This window comes from Pan paniscus, chromosome 10 (assembly GCF_029289425.2).
Source record: "Pan paniscus chromosome 10, NHGRI_mPanPan1-v2.0_pri, whole genome shotgun sequence".
Taxonomy (NCBI): Eukaryota; Metazoa; Chordata; class Mammalia; order Primates; family Hominidae; genus Pan; species Pan paniscus.
The window spans coordinates 104,068,558-104,096,516 of record NC_073259.2 but is presented as its reverse complement, the minus strand read 5'-3'; the positions used below and the strand labels follow the sequence as shown (position 1 = coordinate 104,096,516).

Below are 27,959 nucleotides of genomic sequence, written 5' to 3'. Positions count from 1 at the left end.
GTTGCCCAGGCTGTAGTGCAATGGTGCGAACTTGGGTCACTGCAGCCTAGAACTCCTGGGCTCAAGTGATCCTTTTACCTCAGCCTCCTGAGTAGCTGGGACTACAGGTGTGCACCACCATGCCCAGCTAATTTTTTTTGTGTAGAGGTAAGGTCTCACTATGTTGCCCAGGCTGGTCTCAAATTCTAGAGCTCAAGCAATCCTCTCATCTGAGCCTCCCAAAGTGCTGGGATTGCAGGAGTGAGCCACGGCACCAGGCCTGTGGCCATACTGGATGGAACCAATGTTAATAACGATTGGTGTGGCAGTACAGAAACACTTTGCATATGATATGAATGAATATGTCTAGATGGCATTGAAAGAGACTGTTCTTTCTCCCTTCTTTGCTTCTTTGTTTTACTTACAAGGTTTGCTGCAAGATTGAAGTGTCAAGATTACAGCAACATTTCTCAGGCTGTGTTCATTAGAATACTGACATCCCATTAGGTGTTAAACCAGAGAGAAATGGGTTTTGTGTTAACACAAATGTAAGAAATCAAACAGGTTTCTTTATTGTAGGTCTGTTCAGAGCCTTCAGGCGGCTAATATTCTAGTGGCTCTGCAAGACAGTGGTGCAGTATGCCATACTTCTCAGGTCTGTTTTGCTACAGAGCCCTTTTTTCTCAGGTTTCTAAAAGCTTCTCACTGGGCACTACTGTCACCCAGACCATAGAGTAGGAAACACTGCTTAAGAGTTTCTCCATGCTTCAACTGAAATGTGAGGGTTAACCATAGATTAAAATGGAAAATCTGATTTTTAAAAGTCCAAGAATCTATTTTTGGACTTTAAAAGATCCCAAAAGGCCAGGCGTGGTGGCTCACGCCTGTAATCCCTGCACTTTGGGAGGCCGAGGTGGGCAGATCACCTGAAGTTGGGAGTTCGAGACCAGCCTGATCAACAATGGAGAAACCCCATCTCTACTCAAAATACAAAATTAGCTGGGCGTGGTGGTACATGCCTGTAATCCCAGCTACTCGGTAGGTTGAGGCAGGAGAATCGCTTGAACCCGGGAGGTGGAGGTTGCAGTGAGCCAAGATCGTGCCATTGAACTCCAGCCTGGGCAACAAGAGTGAAACTCCATCTCAAAAAAAAAAAAAATCCCAAGAAATGAGGACTGTTTTTATTTTAATGTCTAAGAACAATGCTGCAATGTTTAATGATTTCTTAATGACTTATGCGAAAGATAAATAGCTATTTCTTCTTGTTTCTCCCTTTTTCAGGCCATCCACTGCAGAGCAATCCTTCCTTGTCAGGACACTCCTTCTGTGAAATTAACCTATACTGCAGAGGTAAATATTACGAATTATTAACTCAATTAAATGATGCATATCAGTAAATATGGTATAAATGATAAGCAGAGATGATAATTGAATTCCTAGAGCTAGAATTATTTTTCTTAATGAAATTCTACCTGAAATATGTAAACAAAGAGGCTGTGGCACTCATTCTGAATCTCTACTTTAAAGGCAGTTTTAAACATTTTAACTGTGAAAAAAAGGAAATGGAAACCAATCTGACTTTTAAAAAGGAATTCAGGGCTAGGTGCGGTGTCTCACGCCTGTAATCCCAGCACTTTGGGAGGCCGAGATGGGTGGATCACGAGGTCAGGAGATCGAGACCATCCTGGCTAACATGGTGAAACCTCATCTGTACTAAAAAAAACACAAAAAATTAGCCGAGCATGGTGGCGGGCACCTGTAGTCCCAGCTACTCGGCAGGCTGAGGCAGGAGAATGGCGTGAACCCAGGAGGCAGAACTTGGAGTGAGCTGAGATGGCACCACTGCACTCCAGCCTGGGCGACAGAGCCAGACTCCGTCTCAAAAAAAAACCCAAAAAACAAACAAACAAACAAACAAAAAGAAGAAATTCAGAATCCTGGATCTAAAAATAAGAACTTAGGAACAATTTTTACTTGACTTTTAAAAATTGACATTTGCACGATTTAAGTTTCTGTAAATGCATTCTGTAGCCATATAAGCCTAGTGGGCATGTATTTCAGACTTGTCTGTATGCAATTCCAACTTATTCCCTTGGTAGGTACTGCTAATCCTTTTTGGAAAAGGTGAACTGTAATTACTAAATAATCACTATCCCGGAGGCTAGACCTACTTAGACCAAGCAAATAGAATGAGGACCAACACATATTTATGGGGCCTTCTTGCTTCCCAAATCATCCCACAACCAAATTACATCTAGGATAGTGCAGTGATATATTATACTTGGAGGCAAAGAATCCCAGGGCTCTGGCTCTTCTCCACCACTTAATAACTGCGTGAAGTCCCAGCTACTTGGGAGGCTGAGGTGGGAAGATCACTTGAACTCAGAAGTTCAAGGCCAGCCTGGGCGACATAGCGAGACCCCATTTCTAAAAAAATAAATAAATAATGATGTGACCCTTGAACAAGTTTTATGACCTCGCAACCTCAGTTGACACATATATATAACGTATCACCACCTAAATGAAGGGAGGTGGCTGAACCAAATTATTTCCTGAATAGTTTTGTGCTTTAGAATCTATAATTGTTGTAGCACTGGTTCAGGAACTTCTAATTCTGTGCCTGCCTCAGTCATAGCTTTGGGTCCTGAGCCATGCAAGAAGAACATGAAAGTCTAGCCCCTACTGGAATATATTCTTGTTTGATCATTAATACTTGGGGGAGTCCTTTATTCTGGCATTCATCAGAAATCAAACTTTCAGAATCACGGAGCTAGGATACACAGTTAAATGACTATATGGTTTGCCGCATAAGGGTCTTTTCCGTATGGATTTCCAGAGAAAATTATTTGACAGTTTTTAGCAATAAATTTTAGTTTTTCACAGTTACTACTTTTAAAAGGTTCCTCTATTTGTAACTCCAAGTGTGTGTTTTCAAAACAAAATTGTTCAAAACCATTCTGTCCTACAGTGAGTATATAACGTCCTTTTGAATCTGTTTTGTGAGTGTAGGGGGAGCAGGGATGGTGGCTGCCATTGCCAGGGATGGTGCTGGGCTCTTCACTTATATTATTTATTCCTTGCAGCAAGCCTTTGAAGTTTTACACTTACTTGATGGGGAAACTGAGGCTCGGGGGTTATATTTATTTGCCCAAGTTTGTGCAGTTAGTTATTAGGTGGCAGAGCTGGGATTTTAATCCAGTTTCTACCAAAACTCTGCTCTTAATGTGCATAGGTGAATGGATAGAAATTTCACATTCACTTTTAAAGAAGCCAGTTTCCCATATTGCTAATTTTATTTACAAAACTGATATGTATATGTGTATATATATACTTTTTGTATATGTGTTTTATATATATACACATATATATGTGTGCATATATACACACACATATATATGTGTGCATATATATACACATCTATACACGTTGTGTTCATATATATGTGTGTGTATATATATATACTTTTTGTATATGTATATACTTTTTGTGTTCATAGTCTGTTTATTAGATAGTCAAGAATGGGAAGAAAAGGTTATTTTACATATATGGTTTAAGACACATAGAAGCTTTTATTTATGACTAGAAATGATTTTTCTCCTTGATTAGGTGTCTGTCCCTAAAGAACTGGTGGCACTTATGAGTGCTATTCGTGATGGAGAAACACCTGACCCAGAAGACCCAAGCAGGAAAATATACAAATTCATCCAAAAAGTAAGATCCTAGGGTCTAGATTTTTGTTTTCATTGGCGGTAAACTACAGTTAGCTTGTACACATCCAGAGGGCAAAATTACTTTTGAAATATTTCAGAATTTTGAGAACAGCTTTTGGTTTTTGTTTTCTTCATTTTTTTTTTCTTTTGTGCTTTTAAAGGGTTTTGTTCTACTTACAGAGTGTTGTATTGAAGAGAGGGTTTGCTGTAGAGACAGAATAGGGAGCATGCCTGTTTTCATTTTTCCTCACTCCAGTTCAGGGGCTGGCTTCCTGTTCTTTTGAGTTCTTAGGCATTCACCTGCCCTGGTACTACAGTGTGGGCAAGTGGCTGTTGAGAGTGTTTACAAATGGAGGAGTCAAGACCAAAAAAGCACTGAGTTACAGTCCTGGTCATTAGACATGTATCTTTGACCTTCAGTGAACAGAATGTGTATGCATGCGTGAGTGTGTGTGTGTGTGTGTGTGTGTGTGTGTGTGTGTGTGTTTTCTTAATTGACCTCACAATGGATAATTTGACTTCCACTGCAGCTTCTGTGGTTCCAAGCTCCCATAACTTTGGCATCTACTTATTGCCGGGTAACTCTGTGTGCCTCTACAACATGCCAATAGTGCTTTGAAACATAAAGGAATAAAAAAAGAAAACCAAAACCTTTTAAAAGTCAGGAGGAAAAAGGCAAACATATGGGAAATGTGCTTCCTGTAGGTTACTTTTTGAGAAATGCTCAAAATGCACCTTTTAATAGTATGTATGATCTTGTTTTTCATGTGTGAGAAGCTTTTGTTCCTAGCAGAATAAAAGGCAAATAGATGTTTTGAACAATGTTTTATATCACAATTTCAAGCTATATGTTAAAGATGAGAACTATTTGAGAAGTATAAAAGCAAAGTTATCCCTACTAATATTAGGAGATTTGAAAGGGAATTTACTTACTTTTAAATATGAATTGTCTTACTGTGTAACATTTGTGAACACTAATGCAAGCACGTGGTGTGCATTTGTTTGCCCTCTTTAGGTTCCAATACCCTGCTACCTGATTGCTTTAGTTGTTGGAGCTTTAGAAAGCAGGTGAGCTTTTGGAAAAATTTTCAGGTTTGTGGAAAGATCAAAACTTAGGCATCTTGAACTTCTCTCAAGGTTAATTGGTCAATCATTTGCATATTTCTCAAGATATCAAGCTGACAGCTCTAGAAAAATTCAAATCTAAAATGTAGGCAACAAATTAATTTTACATTTAAAAATCTTGACCAGTCACCCCTTATTTTTTCAAGTATTGTAAAATGAGTATGCTCTTACCTTTAGAGATCTGGATTCTCATGTAAGCTTGAACAAGTCACTCTCAATCTCTGTTTCCTTATCCTTGAAATTATAATGTCTGACTTTCTACCTCATAGGGTGGTTATGTGAAACAAATGAGATAAAATATATTAAAGAACTTGGAAGCCTACAAATATTACAGAAATGTAAGATATTTTATCAATATTTTACAAATAAAGTGCCCTTCCTTCTTAATTTTTTGTTCATTCTTAGTTTTAAGCACACTTAACTTTTTAAGTGTGCGGTTCAGTAGTGTTAAGTATATCCACATTGTTGTGAAACAGATCTTCAGAAATTTTTCATTTTGCAGAACTGAAACTCTGCACCAATTAAACAATAGCTCCTCTTTCCCCCACCGCCCAGTCCTTAGTAACACCCATTCTATTTTCTGTTCCTATGAATTTGATTACTTTAGATACCTCACATAAGTAGAATCATACAGTATGATTTTATCTCTTTGTGTCTGGCTTATTTCATTCAAGGTGTCATAATGCCCTTAAGGTTTATCCACGTTATAGCATCTGACAGGATTTCCTTCATTTTCTATTTGTTTCTTCTTATATAAGAGTATTCAACCTTTAAGTGCATGACAAAGTTTATACCCATTCCTGTTCTAGAATAGTCTTATAGGCTGGGCTCTGTGGCTCATGCCTGTAATCCCATCACTTTGGGAGGCCAAAGTGGGAGGATCGCTTGAGCCCAGGAGTTCAAGACCAGCCCAGGCAACATAAGTGAGATCATGTCTCTACAAAAAAATAAAAAATTAATCGGGCATGGTAGTGTATGCCTGTAGTCCCAGCTACTCAGAAGGCTGAGGTGGGAGTATTGCTTGAGCCCAGGAGGCGGAGGCTGCAGTGAGCTGTGATGGCCCCTCTGTACTCAGCCTGGGCAACAGAATGAGACCCTGTATATTTAAAAAAAAAAAAAAAAAAAACGCTGGGCGTGGTGGCTCACGCCTGTAATCCCAGCAATTTGGGTGGCCGAGGCAGGCGGATCATGAGGTCAGGGAATTGAGACCATCCTGGCTAACACAGTGAAACCCTGTCTCTACTAAAAATACAAAAAAAAGAAAAAATTAGCTGGGCGTGGTGGCGGGCACCTGTAGTCCCAGCTACTAGGGAGGCTGAGGCAGGAGAATGGTGTGAACCTGGGAGGTGGAGCTTGCAGTGAGCCAAGATGGCGCCACTGCACTCCAGCCTGAGTGACAGAGCGAGACTCCGTCTCAAAAAAAAAAAAAAAAAAAAAAAAGTTTCTTATGAGTTGTGACTGGGTTTCTATAGTTGTGAAATTGAGGGATGAAATGAGACCCTCAAGAGGTCTTACAAGAGGCAATAAACTAATTGGGGACACCTTATGTCTTGGTTTTTTTCCTTTGGTCCAGCCTGTACCTCCTTAGAGAGCTGCATATCTATTGCTGCATATACAACAGCAAGTTTGCGGCTCACGCCATGTAACCTCATCCCTTTCCCATAGGCACATGGTAAATGCACTCTCACTGTAAAGGTTTGTCTACAAGACATTAACTACTTTTTAGAACCAGATGAATCATTTGCCGTGAATTTCTTTTTTATTAAGCTTTTTAATCTTGCAGGCAAATTGGCCCAAGAACTTTGGTGTGGTCTGAGAAAGAGCAGGTGGAAAAGTCTGCTTATGAGTTTTCTGAGGTTGGTCATATAGTTATCCTTTGTAATCATTGTGATAGACAGTAGATTGAAGATTTTGAGTGTGAAATGTGATGGTTTTAAGTGATACAGGGAAATAATCAGATTGTCTTTTATGTAGATGTGTAGTTGCTACATTCTTTTTATCATTTTCATTTAACATAAAAATCATTAACTTTTAACCTTCATAGAAAGCAATATACAATTTTAAGAAATGTACAATGGTGATAATTAAGGCATACAGACATATATATGTTGATTTTTCAGACTGAATCTATGCTTAAAATAGCAGAAGATCTGGGAGGACCGTATGTATGGGGACAGTATGACCTATTGGTCCTGCCACCATCCTTCCCTTATGGTGGCATGGAGAATCCTTGCCTTACTTTTGTAACTCCTACTCTACTGGTAAGTGTAAATGTTTCTTCATTTGAAATTGACGTTTCAAAAATAAACTTAAGAACCTTAGGAGTCCTAATAATATGTATATATATGTAAAGAACCTTAGAGTCCTAATAATATATATATGTATAAAAATCTTTTCTCTTGTTCGTGTAACCTTTGTTTCTAATTTTATTGTTTATTGTGGTTATCACAATCTCATTTTTTTTTGTTGTTTTTTGAGACACAGGCTTGCTCTGTTGCCCAGGTTGGAGTGCAGTGGCACAATCTCAGCTCACTGCAACCTCTGCCCCCGGGTTCCAGCGATTCTCCTGCCTCAGCCTCTTGAGTAGCTGGGACTATAGGTGCACACCACCATGCCCAGCTAATTTTTGTAATTTTAGTAGAGATGGGGTTTCACTATATTGGCCAGGGTAGTCTCGATCCTCTGACCTCGTGATCCACCTGCCTTGGCCTCCCAGAGTGCTGGGATTACAGGCATGAACCACCCCACCAGGCCTCCATCTTGTTTTTGAAAGGAAAATAATCAGGCCATTTGGAGAAGGAGAATATTATGTTCACGGTATTTGGGGAGTTGGGCATGGGGGTGCTGTGTAACAACAATTCATTGATAAATTATGTATCCAGACAATCAGACTATACCAATTACACTTGGTGTGTAGGTACAATTAAAAAAAAAAATCAGTACACCATATACAGGAAAGGATTAGGGCCATAGTACGCTGCTATGTTTAATATGCCTGTGAGCTACTTTAAATTCTTCCTAGAACCAAAATGAGTGATGGATTAGCAATAAAATAAATAAAATACAGCACAGGACAGATAGGACACTCTAAAGTTTTATTAAATATATTTTGGGTAATAGGAGAGAAAGAAAGTGATGGGTAAATAAGAGCAGATATAAAAATGGAAGTAGAAGAAATGTTTCATGGAAGTTAGACACAAATAGACTGGCTTTCATTGTATTGCAAAAATTCCCTAGAATTAGGGCAAGAAAGAATGATGCTAATTTTTAGTTCTGTATTTTTTTTGTTTTTTCAATTAAGGTCTCTTTTACCTTCTTTGAAGTGCTGTAGTAGAAATACAGTGGATCACCAGTGCCGGTATGCTAAGTATTTAGGTAGGCAGTCTTTTAGATAGTCTGTAATTCGATTACTAAAATACTAAGGTAATTTTCTTTTTTTGTAGGCAGGCGACAAGTCACTCTCCAATGTAAGTTAAACTTTTTCATTATGGCCTTACCTTCAAGAAGTATTACGTCAACTGATTTTAAAATATCCCTTGTATTTTTATGTTAAAGATATGGTTATAACGGACAATTTGGGGACTCTTCTCACATTATTAACAATTAGATGTAATAGATTTAAGGAAATTTTATGGTTTGATCTCTTCATATATTTATGAAATATTTTTAATGCAGTGATATATCTATTTAATATTTTCTAAGTAATTTTTGTTTTCTAATTACTTTATGCCATATTTGTGTGTGTGTGTATGTCTTTGGTTAAATTAAAGATTTTGCTGAACTGAGTAACTCCCTGAATATCTCAGCTAATATTTTTTAAAAATTGAATAACATGGAGTGTTTACAGTAGAATGGGTTATTTTAGGTTAAGATAATCAGTCTTACTATTAATCACACTGTTTTCTTTAGGTCATTGCACATGAAATATCTCATAGCTGGACAGGGAATCTAGTGACCAACAAAACTTGGGATCACTTTTGGTAAGATTTTTGTTATTATTTCTTTATTGGTTCATGTTGCTGATTTTTTTTTCCCTGCCTCCTACCACTCTGAATTGTTTTGTGTGTATCTCTTGTTTTTCTTTGTTATCATCTCTTAGGTAGGCAAGGATTTTTTTTTTTTTGAGATGGAGTCTCACTCTGTCACTCAGGCTAGAGTGCAGTGGTGCGATCTAGCTCACTGCAAGCTCTGCCTCCCAGGTTCAAGTGATTCTTCTGTCTCAGCCTCCCGAGTAGCTGGGATTACAGGCATGCGCCACCACGCCCAGCTAATTTTTTGTATTTTAGTAGAGATGGGGTTTCACCGTGTTGCCCAGGCTGGTCTCGAACTCCTGAGCTCAGGCAATCCACCCACCTCGGCCTCCCAAAGTGCTAGGATTACAGGTGTGAGCCACCATGCCCAGCTTTTTTTTTTTTTTTTAATTGGAGACAAGGTCTCACTCTGTGGCCCAGGCTGTAGTGCAGTGGTGCGATCTCTGCTAACTGCAACTCCAGGGTTGCAATCCTCCCTCCTCAGCCTCCAAAGTGGCTGAGACTAAAGGCGCATGCCACTATGCCTGGTTAATTTTTGTATTTTTTATAGAGATGGGATTTCACCATGTCACCCAGACTGGTCTCAAACTCCTGAGCTCAAGTGATCCGCCTACCTAGGCCTCCCAAAGTGCTGAGATTATAGGCATAAGCTGCCACGCCCAGCCAACAAGGATTTTTTTTTTTTTTTTTTTGAGATGGAGTCTCACTCTGTCGCCCAGGCTGGTGTGCAGTAGTGTGATCTCTCTGCCTCTCAGTTCAAGCAATTCTTGTGCCTTAGCCTCCCGAGTATCTGGGACTACAGGTGCACGCCACCATGCTCAGCTCATTTTTGTATTTTTAGTAGAGACGGGGTTTCACCATGTTGGCCAGGCTGGTCTTGAACTCCTGACCTCAGATAATTCTCCCGCCTCGGCCTCCCAAAGTGCTAGGATTACAGGCGTGGGCCACCATGCCCGGCCAACAAGGATAGTTCTTAAAAATTCTGTAAGAATACAGCGTTAGGAGTATTAGGTTCAGTCTAGGTGTTAAGTTTAATTCCTGATATACTCCCACTTTTAACATAGGGACATGCAAGAGCAGAACCAGGGCTTAACTTTCCCTGCTGCCATCTGCTGGGCTGGTCTTCCCATTGCTCTGGATTGACTGCCTGGGAGCCAGAGTCGGCTTAGACTGTAGTGGTCATGCCTTACAACTGCTTTCCTCTGTAGAAAAGCCAAAAAGAAAATATCTTGATTGAAATGTCTTTTCTTCTCAGCTGTGTCCGTGTTTTTATTAAAATATTTTTTTTTCAGGTTAAATGAGGGACATACTGTGTACTTGGAACGCCACATTTGCGGACGATTGTTTGGTGAAAAGTTCAGACATTTTAATGCTCTGGGAGGATGGGGAGAACTACAGAATTCGGTAAAGGAGTCAAAGTTTTAAAAACCTTCATCCAAAGTTGTATAGGTGTTAAAAACTGAGTTTTTATAAAAGCGTCTTTACTGTGTAGCAACCAAAAAGTCATTTTTACAAGTGTGGAAAGTGAAGTCAATGCTGGTATAACACTGTGTTGATCCACACCGTTCACTGTTCTATGTAAGGTAGTTTTGATGACCTGGTCTAAATAGGGAGCTGTGGGACCTCACTGGGTCTTTGCTATTAATATAGCTGTTAACTATGTTTGAATCTTATTTGGTATGTCATTTTTAAGTGTTGTCTCCTGAAAGCCAAATTTGCTGACCAGGCATTAAATCATTTTTCTAGTCTTTTTATAAGAATAAAGCCTGTATTATTGAGCAAGAAACATCAGAGAATATTACTTAAGTAAGCATTCTATTAATAGACTTCCAGAAGTTTATGCCAACATATCCTAGTATTCCAGTCTCCAAGTTTTAGATTCCCCTAAAGTTACACCACTGAGTGAAGTAATACCTCCTTATTAGCTTATTTGCGTGGTGATAGCAGTCTTTCTATATGTTTCTCCACGTTATTTCATGTCTTGCAGGTAAAGACATTTGGGGAGACACATCCTTTCACCAAACTTGTGGTTGATCTGACAGATATAGACCCTGATGTAGCTTATTCTTCAGTTCCCTATGAGAAGGGCTTTGCTTTACTTTTTTACCTTGAACAACTGCTTGGAGGACCAGGTAAGTAGTTGGTATTTTATGATTTTTTTTTTCTTTTTGAGGGTAATGTGAGAATTAGGAAGAATTGTAAACTATTGTTTTGTTCCATTTAATACTTCCAATTCATTCTGGATGTAGCTGCTGAAGAAATCTGTATTGTTTTCTGAGTTACCTCTCAACTTAAAACCATTAATAACCCCTAAGGTTTAAATTATGCTGCTTCATTTTTTAAAAAGTCTCATCAGTTTTTGAAATTAGGATAATAGTGTGTATTCCCTGAAAACATTTCTATGGTACAGAAGTTTATAAGAGTAACAAGTGAGAGTCCATCAACCCCTTTCCACTCCCCAGGGGTAACCACTGTTAGCAGTTTGGTGTAAATGGCTCCAGATCATTTTCTAGGTGTAAATTAACAAGCAGACAAATAAATACATGTAATTATTTTAATTACAAAAAATGGGTCATGCTATATATTGGCTCTGCATTTGTGTTTTGTTTTGCTCGATATTTCACATACACCCTTCTGTGTCAGTACATATAAATCTGTTTCATACTTTTTAATGCCATCATACTATTTCATGATAAAGCTATGCTGAGTTATGTACCCATCCCCCACTGATGGACATTGAGGTGTTCTCCTTGGTTGATTGACTTGGAAGGCTGTCTGTCACCTGGATCCATTCTGCCTGTCCAGTCTTATTTTTCTCCTTTCTAGTCATATGAAGGTTATTGCTTTTAGAACTTGGGTTATGCATTCCTTTTCTGTGTCTTCATGTGTTATCCCCTTACCTATAATTAGAATTTCTCTTCTCCCTTCCACTGAATTACATATATTCTTCAAGGCCCAACTTAAGTCCCACCTCCTTTTTTGAACATTCTTTCACTCTGAAAGTCCTCGTAGATTTCTCTATTCTCTGAATGTTCTCTGTTCTCTGTGGTTAATAGTACAATGCCAAACACGCACACAAAATGTCAAATAATTACCTTTCTATGAATTGATTTCTTTTCTTTTTTACTCTTAGAGATTTTCCTAGGATTCTTAAAAGCTTATGTTGAGAAGTTTTCCTATAAGAGCATAACTACTGATGACTGGAAGGATTTCCTGTATTCCTATTTTAAAGATAAGGTTGGATTTAAAAACCTTTTCTATTTTTCATGCTCGATATATCTCTATTTATTGACTGATTAGGTTAACTTGTATTATCTAATAGTAGTATTGGTTCAGAACTTTAGGACTCAACCTCTCATTGCATATTTTTTCTATTTTAAATGTGATCTTAACCACATGAACTACCTGTAGAATTTTCCTATTTCAGAGAAGTCATCAATAGTATGGTGATGAATATAAATTTTAGAAGATAGAGTTAGATGAGGTAATGGATATATTAGCTTGACTTAGTCCACATTGAGTACATATATCAAAACATCGCATTGTGTCACATAAGTATACACAATTATGATCTATCAATTTAAAATATTAATTTTTAAAAAAGATTTAGAAATTATCTTGATATAGCAGATTAGACAAAATTATATATCTAAGGACTTATAAGTTTAAATTTTTTTTCAACAGGAAAGGGCATTCTATTGTAAACTGTGAATTCTTACTATTCATAGGTTGATGTTCTCAATCAAGTTGATTGGAATGCCTGGCTCTACTCTCCTGGACTGCCTCCCATAAAGCCCAAGTAAGTACTTGTCTGCTAGTGCTTTCCTTCTCATTCTCCTAACTCCTAGAGAGCCTCAAAATATCTGAAGGAATAGTATGCCTTCCTGAAACTGTTACTAGTTAATGATGAGAGCAGAGTTCTTAGGTGTTTTGGCCTTAACCCTGAGGCCAAAACAATAATTTCCGCAGTTTACAAATATGGTTTTTCACTTCAAGTAATTGAGTGCCTCCTTTCTGCACAAGGATGGTGAGGGATTTAGAAAATAAGCTATCGTATCTTCCTTCAAACTTCTGCAATAAAAATATTTTATAAGTATTATGTTAATTACAACACTGTTATAAGTTATTATCCCCATTTCCCAAGGAGGTAAGTTAGGTTTAGCTAGGTAAAGTGTCTTGCCCTAGGTTGCACAGCTAGTAAGTAGTAAAAGTTGAGATTCAAACCCTGGCAGTCTTATTGCCTCCAATATACTGCTTTCTTTCTTCTTTTTTCTTAGAAACAGGGTCTCACTCTGTGGCTCAGGCTGGCGTGCAGTGATGTGATCTTAGCTCACTGCACCCTCTGCCTTCCAGGCTCAAGTGATCCTCCTACCTCAGCCTTGCAAGTAGCTGGGACCACAGATGCGCACTACCACACCCGACTAAGTTTTTGTACTTTTGCTAGAGGCAGGGTTTCACCATATTGCCCAGGCTGGTCTCGAACTCCTGACCTCAAACGATCCACCTGCCTTTGTCTCTCAGAGTGTTGGGATTACAGGTGTGAGCCACCGTGCCCGGCCTCAATATACTGCTTTTTATACTGAACCCCCTCCTTCACTCGGACCTGAACCCTGGTCTTTCACGAGTTGTGTGAGGACACTGACCATGGCGTGTTCCATGGCATGTTCTCTTGTTGCCTTTCTTTGGGATCACCAAAATTGCCTACCAGCTTCTCTTACACTAAACAGGCCAGTGTAATTGATGTGCAGGGAGCAGCAGGAGAGAAGCTAAGAAACAAGATGAGGCCTGGTCATGTTTTTTTGTAAAGCACTTTAAACAGCCAGGCCGAGAAGTGTTTGGCTGAGAAGTTACTGGGAGTTTTGAGTATGGAACAAATGTGGTCAGAGCGCCCCACTAACTGGGCAGTCCTGGTTATCATAGGCTGTGGTGGGAAACAGGAGCTCAGATAGGGAGGGGTGATTACAATAGAATGTTTCGAATTTTGTTTTGGAAACAGGTGGCACAAATCATCAGTAAACCCTTTTAACGTCTAAAAAAGGTATCAGCAAAAATAATACTTCAGATTTTTTTCCTAGCACTTCATTAAGAAGTGCCATACATTATCTCGTTAATTTTTACAACAGCCTTGCTAGAGATTATGAGGACCTGAAGTCATACAAAGGCAGTGGAAAAGAAAGGAGTAACTGAGAGAAGAGACGTTTGAGGGCTAGAATCTATTGGCAACTGATTGGCTGTGGTGAGAAAAGAAGAAATTAAAAATGACTGAGCAGAGATGTAATAAAGATTCAGCTCAATTCAGCACACATTTATTGTCAGGCACTAATATGATGAATAAGGAACTCATGGAGCAAATATGTATGTATCAAGTAATTATAATACAATGAAACATATTTTTTTAAAAAAATATTAAGTGTTGCGGGTGAGGAAACTATTAATTTTAATGGTGATGGATTTGGACATCGTCTAAGAGATGACTTACAAAGGAGAATACAAGAAGTAAACTTTAGAACCTTAGAGGATCTTCATTTTAGAGCTAGGACAGAGGAAAGGTAGCAAAATAAATGGAAAATTAAAAAGATTTCAAAGGTTAATTCATTGTTAAGAAAGTTGTGGGAAGAAATAATTTAAAAGTGGTACGGAGAGTGGTCAGCAGTCTGGTGTGCTGTAGAATTATGAGGAGCCTGAGAATAAAAGCATAGAATTTGGAGTTTGGAGTCTTTCAAAGACTCTAACTTCAGGGGCCTGATAAAGCCAAAAGACAGTTCCAGGAAGTTTAGGAGTGGAGAAGGCTTTGCCCATTGCTTTTAAAATTGGGGAAATCTGGGTGGAAAATTACTTCTTCAAAAGTGTTTCTTTGATATCACCGCTGCTAAGGGATCCTTTTTGGGCATTGGTTCATTCTAGATCCCTTAAGATTGCTTTCAAGTAATAGCAAAGTGCCGGAGGAACCCTGGAATCATTCCTGTGCCCGGGAATTCTGTAAAGAGAGAGTATCTTAGAAAATCTCAAACCACAGAAAATACTTTGATCCATTGCAGTACAGAATCTTGGCTTCCACGATCCTCTTTTTATAATGCTCTCATCATTTGTATATGTATTTAAATATCTGAGTCTATCCACATCTCTCCATTTCTACTACCACTGTCCAAGTTCAGTATCACATCTTCACATCCTGGAAGACTGTTCTGGCACCCAAACTGTGCACTTGTATCTGTTCTGACTTCTCCCAGCCACTCTCCACACTAAAGCTAGAGTAAACCTTTAAAAGCACAAATGTGTCATGGTGTCCTCCTGCTTAGCAGTCTCCACTGGTATCTCTTTGCTCTTGGGCTAAGACAAAATCCTTTAGTGGGGATTATAAGCTCCTAACACTCTAGCTCCCTTTGCTTCAGTCACACTGGCAGTTTTGGAGTTTCTCGAACTCCCCATATGTCCTCCAACATAGTACCTGAGCATGCTGTTTCCTCTACCCGGAGCCCTTTGCCCAGTTAATTCCAATCTCAGCTCAAGAACCACTTCCTCTTGGAAGCATTTCTTGACATCCCTGGCCAGGTCAAATCTCCCATTCTAGGGCTTCTTAGTGCTATATCCTCTCTTCGTAGCAGTTGCACGGTTCTAACTTTACATTTATTCGTGTGATTAAAGTATTTCCTCTTTGCTATACTGTCAGAACCATGAGAACAAGGCACATATCTGGTTTTGCTCTTTGCTTTTCTGAAGACTTTGCCATAAGTAGGGTCCTTTCCCAGGCTAATTCTTAACTTAGTACTTTTAATTACACTGATAAGGAAGTTTCAGGACATGAAGAAACAGACCAGCTAAAGGTTTTCTACTTTGCTATTATTTTTTAAGAAATCAATGCTAATAATGTTTTAGTTGAAAGCAGTGTATTCTGATCAGTCAAGGACCTCTGATCCCACCTGTTCTTGAAGACAAAATGGCATGCCTGCAGTCCACAACCTGACACTTCATGTAATAAACTGGCAGCTGCTTCGAGGTGGGAGCTGTGTTGTCCTCTTTATTGTCTCCCCTAGGGAACAAACGGAGTCCCAGTCACAACTCTCTTTAAGGGAGATTCAGTGGTAACTTCTAATCAAAACTTACTTCATTTAGGCTCTAAGGGGCAGCTGCCTCTCTGTTCCCTAATACAAGCATTTCAGTACAAGCAAGCATGATTTACGGACAAAGAGGGATGTTTTGCGAGAATTTTGCACACACTGCATGTTCTTTCCCATTGTTGCAAAATATGATTTCTAAGTTGAGAACACACAAATATTGGTATAATTTGCTTAACAATTACCATGTGTTAATTTCATTTTCTTCTAAAAAGGAATGAAATCATCAGGCAATGGTATCGGGCTCTCAAGGGTCTAGCATCTAGAACGGTGCCAATTATGTAGCAGGTGCTTGCAGGTGTGTTAGATGATTAGATGTTTGGAACAACCAAGTAAAATCCATGACAGCAAGGACTTGGTGTTGTTCATCTTGTTGTCTTGAGTGCCTAGAACTGTTCCTGCCATGTAGTAAATATGCTCAACTGATTCCAACTACTTTAACATATACTACTTGAGCACATGACAGTCTTTTGCTGAGGTGCTTTAGCATTCTTTCTAAAAGATAGATGGGTGTTTCATTAATGTGGTATCCATTTGGGTTTTTGAGTTCTTGGATGATGCCAGTAGTATGTAAGTTAGGTAAAATATTTCCTATTTTCATCACTTTGGAGTTTGTTTTCCTTATTGAAAAGGGACTTTGAAATTTAAGTATGTACTGTAGCTTTAAAACTGCATTTCTGCAAAAGCATGTGCATTTTAAACAATTTAATCTTTATCTTTGCAGTTATGATATGACTCTGACAAATGCTTGTATTGCCTTAAGTCAAAGATGGATTACTGTAAGTAATAATGTGCGATTTTTGATTCCTTTTTGAATTGTGCAAATATGTCTTTACTCATGAAGCAGGGAGGGTACTTTAAATCACAAACAGTTATATTTGGAAAGGCTATTTGAAAGTCAGGTTTATCTAAGGTGATATTATATCTACTCTCAATATAGAAAATTAAGGGTTTGAGACAGGGTCTTGCTCTGTTGCCCAGGCTGGACTACAGTGGCGTGATCATGGCTCATTGCAGCCTCAACCTCCTGGGCTCAGTCAGTCGTCCCACCTCAGCCTCTGGAGTAACTGGAACTACAGGCATGTGCCTCCGTGCCTGGCTAATTTAAAACTTTTTGTACAAACAGGGTCTATGTTGTACATGCTGGTCTCAAACTCCTGGTCTCCAGTGATCCTCCCACCTTAGCCTCCCAAAGTGCTGGAATTACAGGCATCAGGCATAAGCCACTGTGCCCAGCCTAGAAAATTAAGTTTTATGGGGGGAAAAATTGATGTTGAAGGCATTAATCCTGATTTTTCTTGCTTCTTAACTCTTAAAAAAAAGTATGCAAAAATATTTGCATCTTACCTTTCTTTTCCTTTTAAATCATTTATAAGATACTGCTTCCAATATAGCAATTTCACATACCAGGTAAATCTAAAATGATCTTGGGTGACCAGCTGCTATTAGTGGTGGAAAGAATCGAAGCACTTTTGCTCTTTGTTCACTTTCTGTGAAGCTTCTTAAAGAGGCGCTTCTTCATATATGTACTAAAATAGAACCCTTTACTGAAGCCAAAGTAAGGATGTGCCCTTGATAATTCTTTAATGAAAAATAACAGAAGATTTAGGAATACTTTTATTCCTATTAATTTGCAACAGATTTATCATTTTTTTACCTAATTTCAACTTTTAAGTTCAGGGGACACATGTGCAGGTTTGTTACACGTGCATATTGTGTGATGCTAAGGTTTGGGGTATGATTGATCCCATCACCCAGGTACTGAGCACAGTACCCAGTAGTTTTGCAACCCTTGCCCCACTCCTAGTAGTGCCCAGTATCTATTGTTGCCACTTTTATGTCCATGAATATACAGTCATTTAGCTCTCACTTGTGAGAACATGCTGTATTTGGTTTTCTGTTCCTGTGTTAATTCACTTAGGATAATGGCCTCCAGCTGTGCAATCAGTTTAGCTATTGCCTTTTAAAACCTGTTTTGTGTAGTTGACAAACTTGTCATGAAGAAAAGTATAAGAGATTTCTATGGGAAACAGGATTTTTTAACAGTGTGAGTGTATTAAAATCCTCTGTTTTAGTTTGAAAAATGTATTCCGGCTTATTTGGTGCTAGTTAAAACTGCTACTAATTTCTGCTCAAATATTCCTTTGGGCCCAGCAGTTAAGGTAGATAATGATCAACTCTTCAATATTAGTAGAAACAGGCAGTGTTAGGAACAGATTCAGGACACTGTATTCACTAATGCACTCTTTTCCTTATGTATTTTATTTCTCAGTGATTTGTCTTAAATAGTAAATAAATGCAAAAGAATATTTATAACATATTCATATGGTGTATAAAACAATTGTGTGACCCACCACTAGCATAAGAAGTAAAATCTTACCGGTACCTCTGTAGCATCCCTCCCCATCTTATCCCCCTCTCCACCCTCCTTGCTGACCCATCCAGGTAACCATTGTCCTGAATTTTGGTGTATCATTCTCTTGCTTTTTATGTTTTTACCACATAAATATATCCTTAATTAATATATAGTTTAGATTTGCAGGTTTTTGCACAGAAAATGAGCTGGAGCTGTAAGTTCTCATATGAAGGATAAGTTGTAAAGGGAAAAGAAGTATTGCTATTAAAGAGATTTCTGAAGGGGGGGGAAGATGCAAAATATTTATTTAAAAGGGTATATACCTATGCATCAAATTTAGTGGAAGGATATACAGAAACTACTAATATTGGTTACTGAGGAGTAGTACTTGGAGACAGGGAGCAAAACCAAAAGAATTTTTCCTTCTGTCCTATTTGATTTTTTAGTATTTGCATATATTTCTTTTAAAGTAACAAAAGCCCTAATTTAAAAGAATATACAAGTAGTTCTAAAAGATTTAAAAATCCTTATTTTTATAAGCTTTATTTAATATTGCTTAATCATCTTCTCAAAGATTTTTGAGAGTAAATCCAAATTTGAAAAGTGCAGGCTCATTTTTCTTTTCTTAGATGGTTTCTAAGATTAAGTGGGGAAAACAATATGTGGGGATGGAGGAAAACATTAGTTTATGGCCTTACCAATTTATTAATGTAATATTTAAAAATATACGATTTTGTTCTTTACATTTTTGAATTGGTCTATAAATTAGTCGACATGCATACATTTTGAAATGTTTCTTTGCTTTGGAAATTTCTATACCTCAAATGGTACAATGAATGTCAACAGTTTCTTCCACTCTTCCTACCCATAATCTACTTTTTCTTAAGTAATATAGATTCTAGGAGTCATATCAGCTATTTAAATTACAGTAACTCAATCTCATGATTACTTAAGTAACTCAGCCTTAAATTTATTTTGAATAATCTTGTTCATTCATATGGTTCTTTTTCTGAATTTTTACTTTTATGTCAGATAAACCAATAAGTATTATTAAATTGTACTTGAACAAAAATAACTAGGTAACATTTATTTTAGGCCAAAGAAGATGATTTAAATTCATTCAATGCCACAGACCTGAAAGATCTCTCTTCTCATCAATTGAATGAGTTTTTAGCACAGACGCTCCAGAGGGTAAGTACTAGCTCAAAACCTTAGAAATTAAAATGGACAGAAAGGCACAGCATTTATGTTCTACCCAACTTGGCAAAAGATTATTAACGTGGAAACTAATGGGGAAAAAATCATTTATAAAATTTATTCATTTCTTTAAAAAAGCATTGAATGCTTACTGTGTTTTATATTGTGCTAAATATGAAAATATGTAAGAAAGGATATACCTTATCTTCAAATAACTTATAATCTAGTAGGAAGGGGAACACATGCAAAATTTAGCAATAAGCCAGGCACGGTGGCTCACATCTGTAATCCCAGCACTTTGGGAGGCCGAGGCAAGCAGATCACTTGAAGTCAGGAGTTCGAGACCAGCCTGGCCAACATGATGAAATCTCGTCTCTACTAAAAATATAAAAATTAGCCTGGCATGGTGGCAGGTGCCTGTAATCCCAGCTACTTGGGAGGCTGAGGCAGGAGAATCACTTGGACTGGGAGGCGGAGGTTGCAGTGAGCCGAGATCACACCCCTGTACTCCAGCCTGAGCAACAGAGTGAAACTCCATCTCATAAAAAAATTTTTTTAAAAACATTAGCAATAAAAGGAGGCATACTTTAGGTATCATTTGGAAAAACTTAATTAGTGAAAGACTCTTCCAGCTAGGGGCATCAGAGAGGGAATTTTGGAGGAGACTTGATTTGATTTGCACCCCCAGGGCTAGCAGGGAGGTAGAAATTCAAGGTGGAGGGAGCAGCAAGGGCTGGAATTCGTCTGCAGCATTGCTGGAGTAAACAGTAGCACTGGGTAAGGAAGTCAGTGAAGGTAACACTAGAAAAGCTGGTAGGACCAGATGTGATGACTCTCAATGCTAAGCTAAGAAATTTTAGATCTTACACTGATCAGTAGGAAAGGATTTTAAAAATCCAGCAGGAGAGTCGGGATGAAATGCTGGGTTGTAGAAAACTAATCTGGGGCCATGAAGGTTGCATGGTGGTGAAGTTACTAGTTGGGAGACTGGCAGGAGTACCGGACTTGAGGGAGTAAGTTGTGGGGAGAGGAGAGAACAGGACGTGAGAAAGAGGTTACACAGGGTGAAAGCACAGAGCTCTGTGACTGACTGGATATAGGGGTTGACAGTAAAGAATCCAAGCAGATTTTAAGGTTTCGAATCTAGGCAATTGAAAGAATAGATGAAACCGAAAGGAGTTGCTGCATTTTGAGATAAACCAATGACTGGATTTTAAAGACTTCCATGAAAGGGAAGTCTTCAGTCTAAGGACCTTGAGAAGGAAGAAGATTTGGAGCGGAATTTTATGTGGAATTGATGCAAAAATTAGGAATAGGATTTTGACACAACAAAGGACCCATCAAAGAGAGAATCTATTTTTAGTGCATCGGGTTATCATGGTTTCATAAATTGCTCTACCACTGGTGGGTGGTCTAGGGCCACAGAGAGAGAGAACATGGTAGGGTGATTCTGGAATGGGTATAGCAAAACTTAGGGCAAGTCAGGGAGCCTTGGAGATGACCTTAACCAGTTGGTCTACCAGGGTAGACTTGGAGTTGCATGTGTCCATAAGGGGCTAATGGACTAAATTATTAGCGACAGGATTAGTAGTTCATGAGAGCAGAGATTGGTTAGTGAGTGTGGAGTCCTGTGAGGTAAGGAGGTCGTGGTTGGAGGGGAGAGTTATCATCTACCTAGAGGCACCTCTGCCTCTCACAGGCACTACAAACTCTCTGCTTGTCCAAACTGAACTCATCTTTTTTCTTTCCTTCACCCAAACTTGTCCTCCCTTTTAGGGTGAGTTGAGGTAGGGATAGGATGCTTATGAACCCCCTGAAATTGTATACAGAAGTTTGTATTCATGTAGTAAGTGTATTTTCCCCCTAGGGAAAGAGTCCACATTATTCACCAGATTCCCAAAGAGATCTATAATACAAACATTTAAGAACTGCTATTATGTAGGTATGCAGATAATTTAAGAGGGATTTCAGAGGAAATATACAAAGATAAAGCTAGGGGGAATCAGGCAAAAATTAAGGAACTATGATTTCATCTGGAGAATGGAATTGCATTTAAGATATATAAGTTATAGAGAATAACTAGAAAAACTCTAGGAAAAGTCTGAAAGATAATATTTATACATGCTAAAAAGTCTAAGAAGAGCATTTCTCATTTAATGCTGAATACTTCACAAAGTAAATTATCCCTGTGCTCCCAGTAGAATATCCTCATCTGGAATAAGTTTGCACAGAATTTACTTTAGCGTGCAATTTGTTTCTTTTATTTTTATCTAACTTATTTCTATATTATAAAATATTTAGGATTTTAATCTGGCTATGCATTTCTCTCCAGCTCCTTTCTTCCAAGGAATCCTGTTGAAATGATACGGTATACTTCTTTATTTTGCTCTTAGGCACCTCTTCCATTGGGGCACATAAAGCGAATGCAAGAGGTGTACAACTTCAATGCCATTAACAATTCTGAAATACGATTCAGGTACATCATTTTAACTTGTCTCTGTGGAAGAAAGCAGAAAACTCCTTTGAAAGATGGAGAAAGGGAATGCAGAGTATGAGACATACTTGAGTCTTGAGAATTCCTTGTCAAACTGACTGCTTCTATATAAATACTTATAGTGGTATTTAAGGAATAGTTGCAATATGTAATCCGATAGTATTAATCTTTTTGTTAGACTTTGCTCTAAACCTCTCTTGCCTTAAAAGAAAAAAAAAATTAGAATGAAGGATTCCGTGGTAAATAGGCTTTCTCCACAACCAACTAAATCTACTTTGAAATGGGAATAGTTAGAAATATTTTATTCTATTATATGTTAATCTTTCTTAATTCAAATTTGTAATGTGAGGCTTAAACCAAAGTTTAATTCCTTCAGAAATTGCATGTATAAAGTATGTGAGCACCTACCTGATCTTTCTTAATTCAAATTTGTAATGTGAGGCTTAAACCAAAGTTTAGTTCCTTCAGAAATTGTATTTATAAGGTATGTGAGCACCTACCTGATCCAGACCTTTAAAAATATATGATCTTTTTCAAGAACCAGCTCCTCTTCTTTCTCTTCACCAATTATTAAATTGTATATATAAGGATTTGAGAGTCTCAGAATCAAGACATACCATAAAGTGGTGTACAGTATAACTATAGTGGGGTTATTCATATCACTACAGAAGTAATATTAAGATATACCTGTCATATCCTGCCTCTTCCTCATTTTCTACTCCATGCTCCCCCCAAATCCTCCTTTTAGATGGCTGCGGCTCTGCATTCAATCCAAGTGGGAGGACGCAATTCCTTTGGCGCTAAAGATGGCAACTGAACAAGGAAGAATGAAGTTTACCCGGCCCTTATTCAAGTAAGAGCCCACTCAGACTGTGCTTTGAATTCATCTAAGAAACAGGAAGAAAACTGTCAAATATTTAAACGTAATCTATATGACAATATTTTTTAATTTGTGAAAGTTTATCAGTATAATTTTGGAATAGGGATTCACACTTATAAATATTTAAAATTTGAAATAATTTCATTCCTCTTTTTAGAAGCATTATATATGGATTACTATTTTGGATCAAATAGAGTTAGATACTGATAAAATAGAAATAAATCAAAGATAGCCTTATATACACAAAGATTTTTAAAGGTAACTAGAAGATAATTGGTGGGTAGGTATAGACAAGAAAGAGAGTCTGAAGTTAAATGTAAGGAGAAATAAGCAGATAAAGCTAACTCTTTTGTGTTCAAATGTTGCATAGAGGTCAAGGGTAGGTTGCTTGACATAATAAAGGAATGCTTAGTGAGGGGGGGATAAGTTGTATCTTGACAGCAAGATACAATAATATCTCAGTCAAGGTCTTTATGAATTTTGTCCAAATTCTGGGAAAAAAAATCATGCCATAAATATCCATGATTGCTTTTGTTTGCTTTTCATTTACTTCACAAGTATTTAGGTGGGTGCAAAAGTAATTGCAGTTTTGGCCTTCAAAAGTGATGGCCATATAATATCATAAAACTTGGCAAAATAAGTCATTATCTCTTTTTTGATGTGACCACAAAATTAAGTTTTAAGTATATTTTATATGCTTTCCCTAATTAAAACCCATCTAGCTTTGGATTGAGTAAAGTATACTTTAAATAGGTTTTTAAATAAGAGTATACTTGGGCCAGGCGCGGTGGCTCACGCCTGTAATCCCAGCACTTTGGGAGGCCAAGGCAGGCAGATCACAAGGTCAGGAGTTTGAGACCAGCCTGGCTAACATAGTGAAACCCTGTCTGTACTAAAAATACAAAAAATTAGCCAGGTGTGGTGGTGGGCACCTGTAATCCTAGCTACTTGGGAGGCTGAGGCAGGAGAATCGCTTGAACCCGGGAGGCAGAGGTTGCAGTGAGCTGAGATTGCGCCATTGCTCTCCAGCTCCTCCAGCCCGGGTGACAGTGCGAGACTCTGTCTCAAAAAAAAAAAAAATGAATAAAATAAATAAGAGTATACCTTTTGTGGGAAAAATAAATATTTCTGTTTTATGATGTTTATAGTAGTTACATTAAAAATGACTAATCCTACCTTTTGTATGGTAGGTCCTGTTTATTTAGTGTATTTATTATTTATTTAGTGTATTATTTATTATGTATTTATTATTTCACTGTGGTCAGGACTTTTATTCTCAATTATTTGAAGTTTTCAGAAATTCTATATAAATTTTAGTGTTTTCATACTCTTAAAATCTTGATTAAAAAAAATTTTTTTAAAGCAGTTTTTAAAAAGAAAGGCTTTGAGGCTCACTCTCACATACAGGGCTGATATTTAGCCAGGAGATGAGAGGACTCTGTTCAAATAATAAAATCCTTCCATGCTGCTTGGTAAATAGCCACTGGTCCCAGCCACTCTAGCCCTTCCCTGTAACTTGCTGCAAAATGTCTGATCTGCCAGTATAAAGGCCAGTCTCTGGTACAGAAGGAGGTCTCTGGGACCCTGTGACAGGACCATACCCATCTGATTGGCTGGGACTGGTGCCTTATTTGGGTGATGCTGGCTGTCACCCCTGCTGACATCCTTTAATTTAATCTTGGGTATTGACTTATGTTCTTATTCTCTTTCTCCTTCCTTTTTCCTTTCCTCTGAACCCCTTCCCTCCTTTCTTTCTTCTCTCCCTCCCTTTCTCCTTCTCGCCTTTCTTTCTTTTCAATTTTTTCTTTTTTGGCAGGGATCTTGCTGCCTTTGACAAATCCCATGATCAAGCTGTCCGAACCTACCAAGAGCACAAAGCAAGCATGCATCCCGTGACTGCAATGCTGGTGGGGAAAGACTTAAAAGTGGATTAAAGACCTGCGTATTGATTTTAGAGATTTCTCTTTTTTAAATGGAATTCGTAAAGAAATATAAAACTTCAGCTCACAATTAAAACTGTCTTTTTGGTTTTGGCTTTTTATTGTTTTGTTGGTGATTTTACTAAAATAAAGTTGAGCTACTTCTTCTTATAGTGGCATATTCTTTGTAAATTTTAACAAGGTTTAATCTTTCGATTTACAAATTTAAAAATTTTGAATTAGCTTTATATTAATTTTCTCCCAGTATGATCACAAAATATGTCAAGGTAGTATTTTACCTGATATATGATTTAAATTCATTAATTTGAATCTGCTGCAGATTCAAAAATTCAACATGGTTAGGATTTTGCTTTGCTTTTTAAATAACCTTAAACATAAGTCCGGGCACAGTGGTTCACGCCTGTAATCCCAGCACTTTGGGAGGCCAAGGCGGGTGAATCACCTGAGGTCAGGAGTTTGAGACCAGCCTGGCCAACATGGTGAAACCCCGTCTCTACTAAAAATACAAAAATTAGCTGGGCGTGGTGGCACGACTGTAATTCCAGCTACTCGGGAGGCTGAGGGAGGATAATTGCTTTAATCTGGGAGGCGGGGGTTGTAGTGAGCCGAGATGGCGCCATTGCACTCCAGCCTGGGCAACAGAGGGAGACTCTGCCTCGAAAAATAAAAGATAAAAAAAAACCTTAAACGTGAATGCTCAGTTGTATTTGCACACCACCTACCTGGTGGACAGCAGATGAACTCCTTACCAGAATGTGTCAACCCTAGCAGGAGCTCTCAACTCCCTCCTCCTGGACCCCTCCGGCTCATCCAGTGGGCTTGTCCTGGTCTCCTGTCCATCAGAGGTCAGATGGCCACCCCAAACACCAGTCTTTCCCATCCCTCTCACAGTCTGTTCAAAGACAACAAAATAACTTGAACCAAATAAAAGACAAACATAACAAAGCACCCCTGCCAATGCAATGTAGTGCCCCAGCGCACCTCAGCACACATAGCTGTATTAGGTAGAATTATTAGTGTATTAGCTCTATTAGTTAGAATTAATTAGAACCATAGCTGTGTTAGAATTCTTTGATTGCAAGTAACAGCAATCCAAGTGACCAGAAGTCAAAAAGGGAAAGGAAGATTATTTTAAGGATGCTAGGTATGGGGAGATTATCAGAACCTGGGACGGACAGAAGGGGTCTGACGCCCAGGACTGCAGCACCATCAGTGCTCCTGTCCCTCACCTCTGCCTCTCTAGTCTACGTTGTACAGGCTGGCCACTCTCCAGCTTTACTGTTGCAAATAGTTCTGACCACATGGAGAGGCTATCACATTCCAAATTCCCAGAGGTGAGACTCTAACCCAGGTTGGGTCCACCTCTGGTCAAATAAATTGTGTAAGAGGAATGGTGTCTTAGAGTATAATTGTTGGCATGGGGTGGGGGTGGGGGGTGGTGTCCTGACCAAATAACCCCTCAAAGTGCTAATGCAGTGACTAAAGTTACAATAGGAGCAAACACCCAAGGTGGGACAGGTATGGAAGAGACATATTCCTGCCTATTCCCGGAATCCTGACTTTTCCCTGGCTCTCACTCTCCCTAGCAGTTTTTGTTTTGTTTTGTTTTGAGACAGGGTCTCACTCTGTCACCCAGGCTGGAGTGCAGTGGCATGACCATAGCTCACTGCAGCATCGGCCTCTGGGTTCAAGCCATCCTCCCACCTCAGCCTCTGGAGTAGCTGAGACTACAGGCATGCACCACCATGTCTGGCTAATTTTTGTTTTGTAGCGACAGAGTTTGGCCATGTTGCCCAGGCTGGTCTCGAACTCCTGGGCTCAAGCAATCCACCCGCCTTGTTCTGTCCTCTTGGTCACTTATCTATGCTGCAGTGTGATTCTTTCTCCAGGCTCTGCTCTCCCTTGTCTTCCTTGCCAGGAATACAGAGAAGGGAGTTCAGCTCAAATCACTGGCATAAGATCACATTCTAAGATTAGACTTTAGCAAATCCATTTACCCAAATACTGCTCTTTAAGGCTTCTGCCCTATGAGCTTACAAGACAAGCTGTAAGTTAATGGCGTTTTTAGTTATCACTTAGTGATACTGAAAGTGAATTGTGACAAGGGATGCTTGAAGGGTGGCATGGAAGGGTGCTGTGAAGAAGGTAGAGGGCGCTAAAGACAAACTTAATCCTGCTTGCTGGTTTACCTAGGGGCCAGCTCGGTGCAGTTCACAAGTTCTTCAGTTCAGCTAGTAAGCATATGCTAAGTGTCTTTGTGCCAGGTCAGATATATACATAATTATGGATGAACACAGACAAGTAATTTCTAGATAATACTAAAGAAGAGCTACGCTAAGGCATCCCAGAGAAGGGCCACTTAACCCAACTGAAGAATTTAGGGAATGCTTCCTGGAGAAGAAAAGGCCTAAACAGGCTTAAGGAGTAAGAAAGATCGAGCCAGGCAAAGGAAGTTGGAAAGTGCGTTTCTGGAGAAAGAATAACAAGGAAGTCTCTGCTGCACAATGCGTAGGGCCTGAGTTTAGAATCCTCAAACTGCTGGGGGTGACTTACATGGCTGGGAGGTGGTATCACCTGGAAGCTCCTTCCCTCACTAGTCTGATGTCTGGGCTGAAATTACTCAGAAGCTGGACTCGGCAGTGACAGTCAACTGGAGCATGCAGTAGTTTGGGTTGTTTCGCAGCATGAAGATAGTTTTATTAGTCATCTTTATACAGCTTTATCCATCACCAGACAGTAAGCCTCATGAATGTAGAGCGTGTTTGTTATTTATTTCATCTCCAGCACCTTGCATAGACCTTGTTACATAACAGGTGTTGAAAAAATATTTGTTAAATGAGTCGAGGAATGAATGGGGGGGGGTGGGGCAGAAGGTTAAGGTGGTTCACATGTGCAGTCCTCAGTTTTCTCACAGATGTAGGAAGTAAGGTCTCCTTCTGAGGATTAGAGGTGGATGTCGAGAAGGTCCTGGCAGAGGGGTCAAAGTTTTAGAAAGTCACTGTGGGCTGGATGGAATAAAAGGGCAATACCATCAATCTATGTGATCACAGGACTTTCTCTATCAGTGTCTTCTGCCTGGGTGAACAGATATGGCAGTTTCTTTTAATTTTAAACAGGGTCTTGCTCTCACCC

The 27,959-nt window shown here is 38.8% G+C and overlaps 1 protein-coding gene across 2 annotated transcripts in view; it reads left to right on the top strand.

Annotated features, from left to right (window-relative positions):
• The window catches only part of LTA4H (leukotriene A4 hydrolase), a 34,898-nt gene extending 9,921 nt beyond the window's left edge, over positions 1-24,977 (top strand). Inside the window, exons 4-19 of one of the 2 annotated variants that reach the window (XM_003808244.4) lie at positions 1,261-1,329; positions 3,586-3,690; positions 4,705-4,757; positions 6,598-6,670; positions 6,935-7,075; positions 8,258-8,281; positions 8,724-8,794; positions 10,138-10,249; positions 10,833-10,977; positions 11,979-12,082; positions 12,574-12,644; positions 16,685-16,739; positions 19,412-19,507; positions 21,907-21,989; positions 22,756-22,860; positions 24,704-24,977. In XM_003808244.4, the coding sequence (XP_003808292.1) occupies positions 1,261-1,329; positions 3,586-3,690; positions 4,705-4,757; positions 6,598-6,670; positions 6,935-7,075; positions 8,258-8,281; positions 8,724-8,794; positions 10,138-10,249; positions 10,833-10,977; positions 11,979-12,082; positions 12,574-12,644; positions 16,685-16,739; positions 19,412-19,507; positions 21,907-21,989; positions 22,756-22,860; positions 24,704-24,821 (1,425 nt within the window). In that variant the 3' untranslated portion in view covers positions 24,822-24,977. The remainder of the gene's footprint in view (positions 1-1,260; positions 1,330-3,585; positions 3,691-4,704; positions 4,758-6,597; positions 6,671-6,934; positions 7,076-8,257; positions 8,282-8,723; positions 8,795-10,137; positions 10,250-10,832; positions 10,978-11,978; positions 12,083-12,573; positions 12,645-16,684; positions 16,740-19,411; positions 19,508-21,906; positions 21,990-22,755; positions 22,861-24,703) is intronic. The other variant, XM_008960325.4, reaches the window with a different exon arrangement.
• Positions 24,978-27,959: the final 2,982 nt, after the last annotated feature.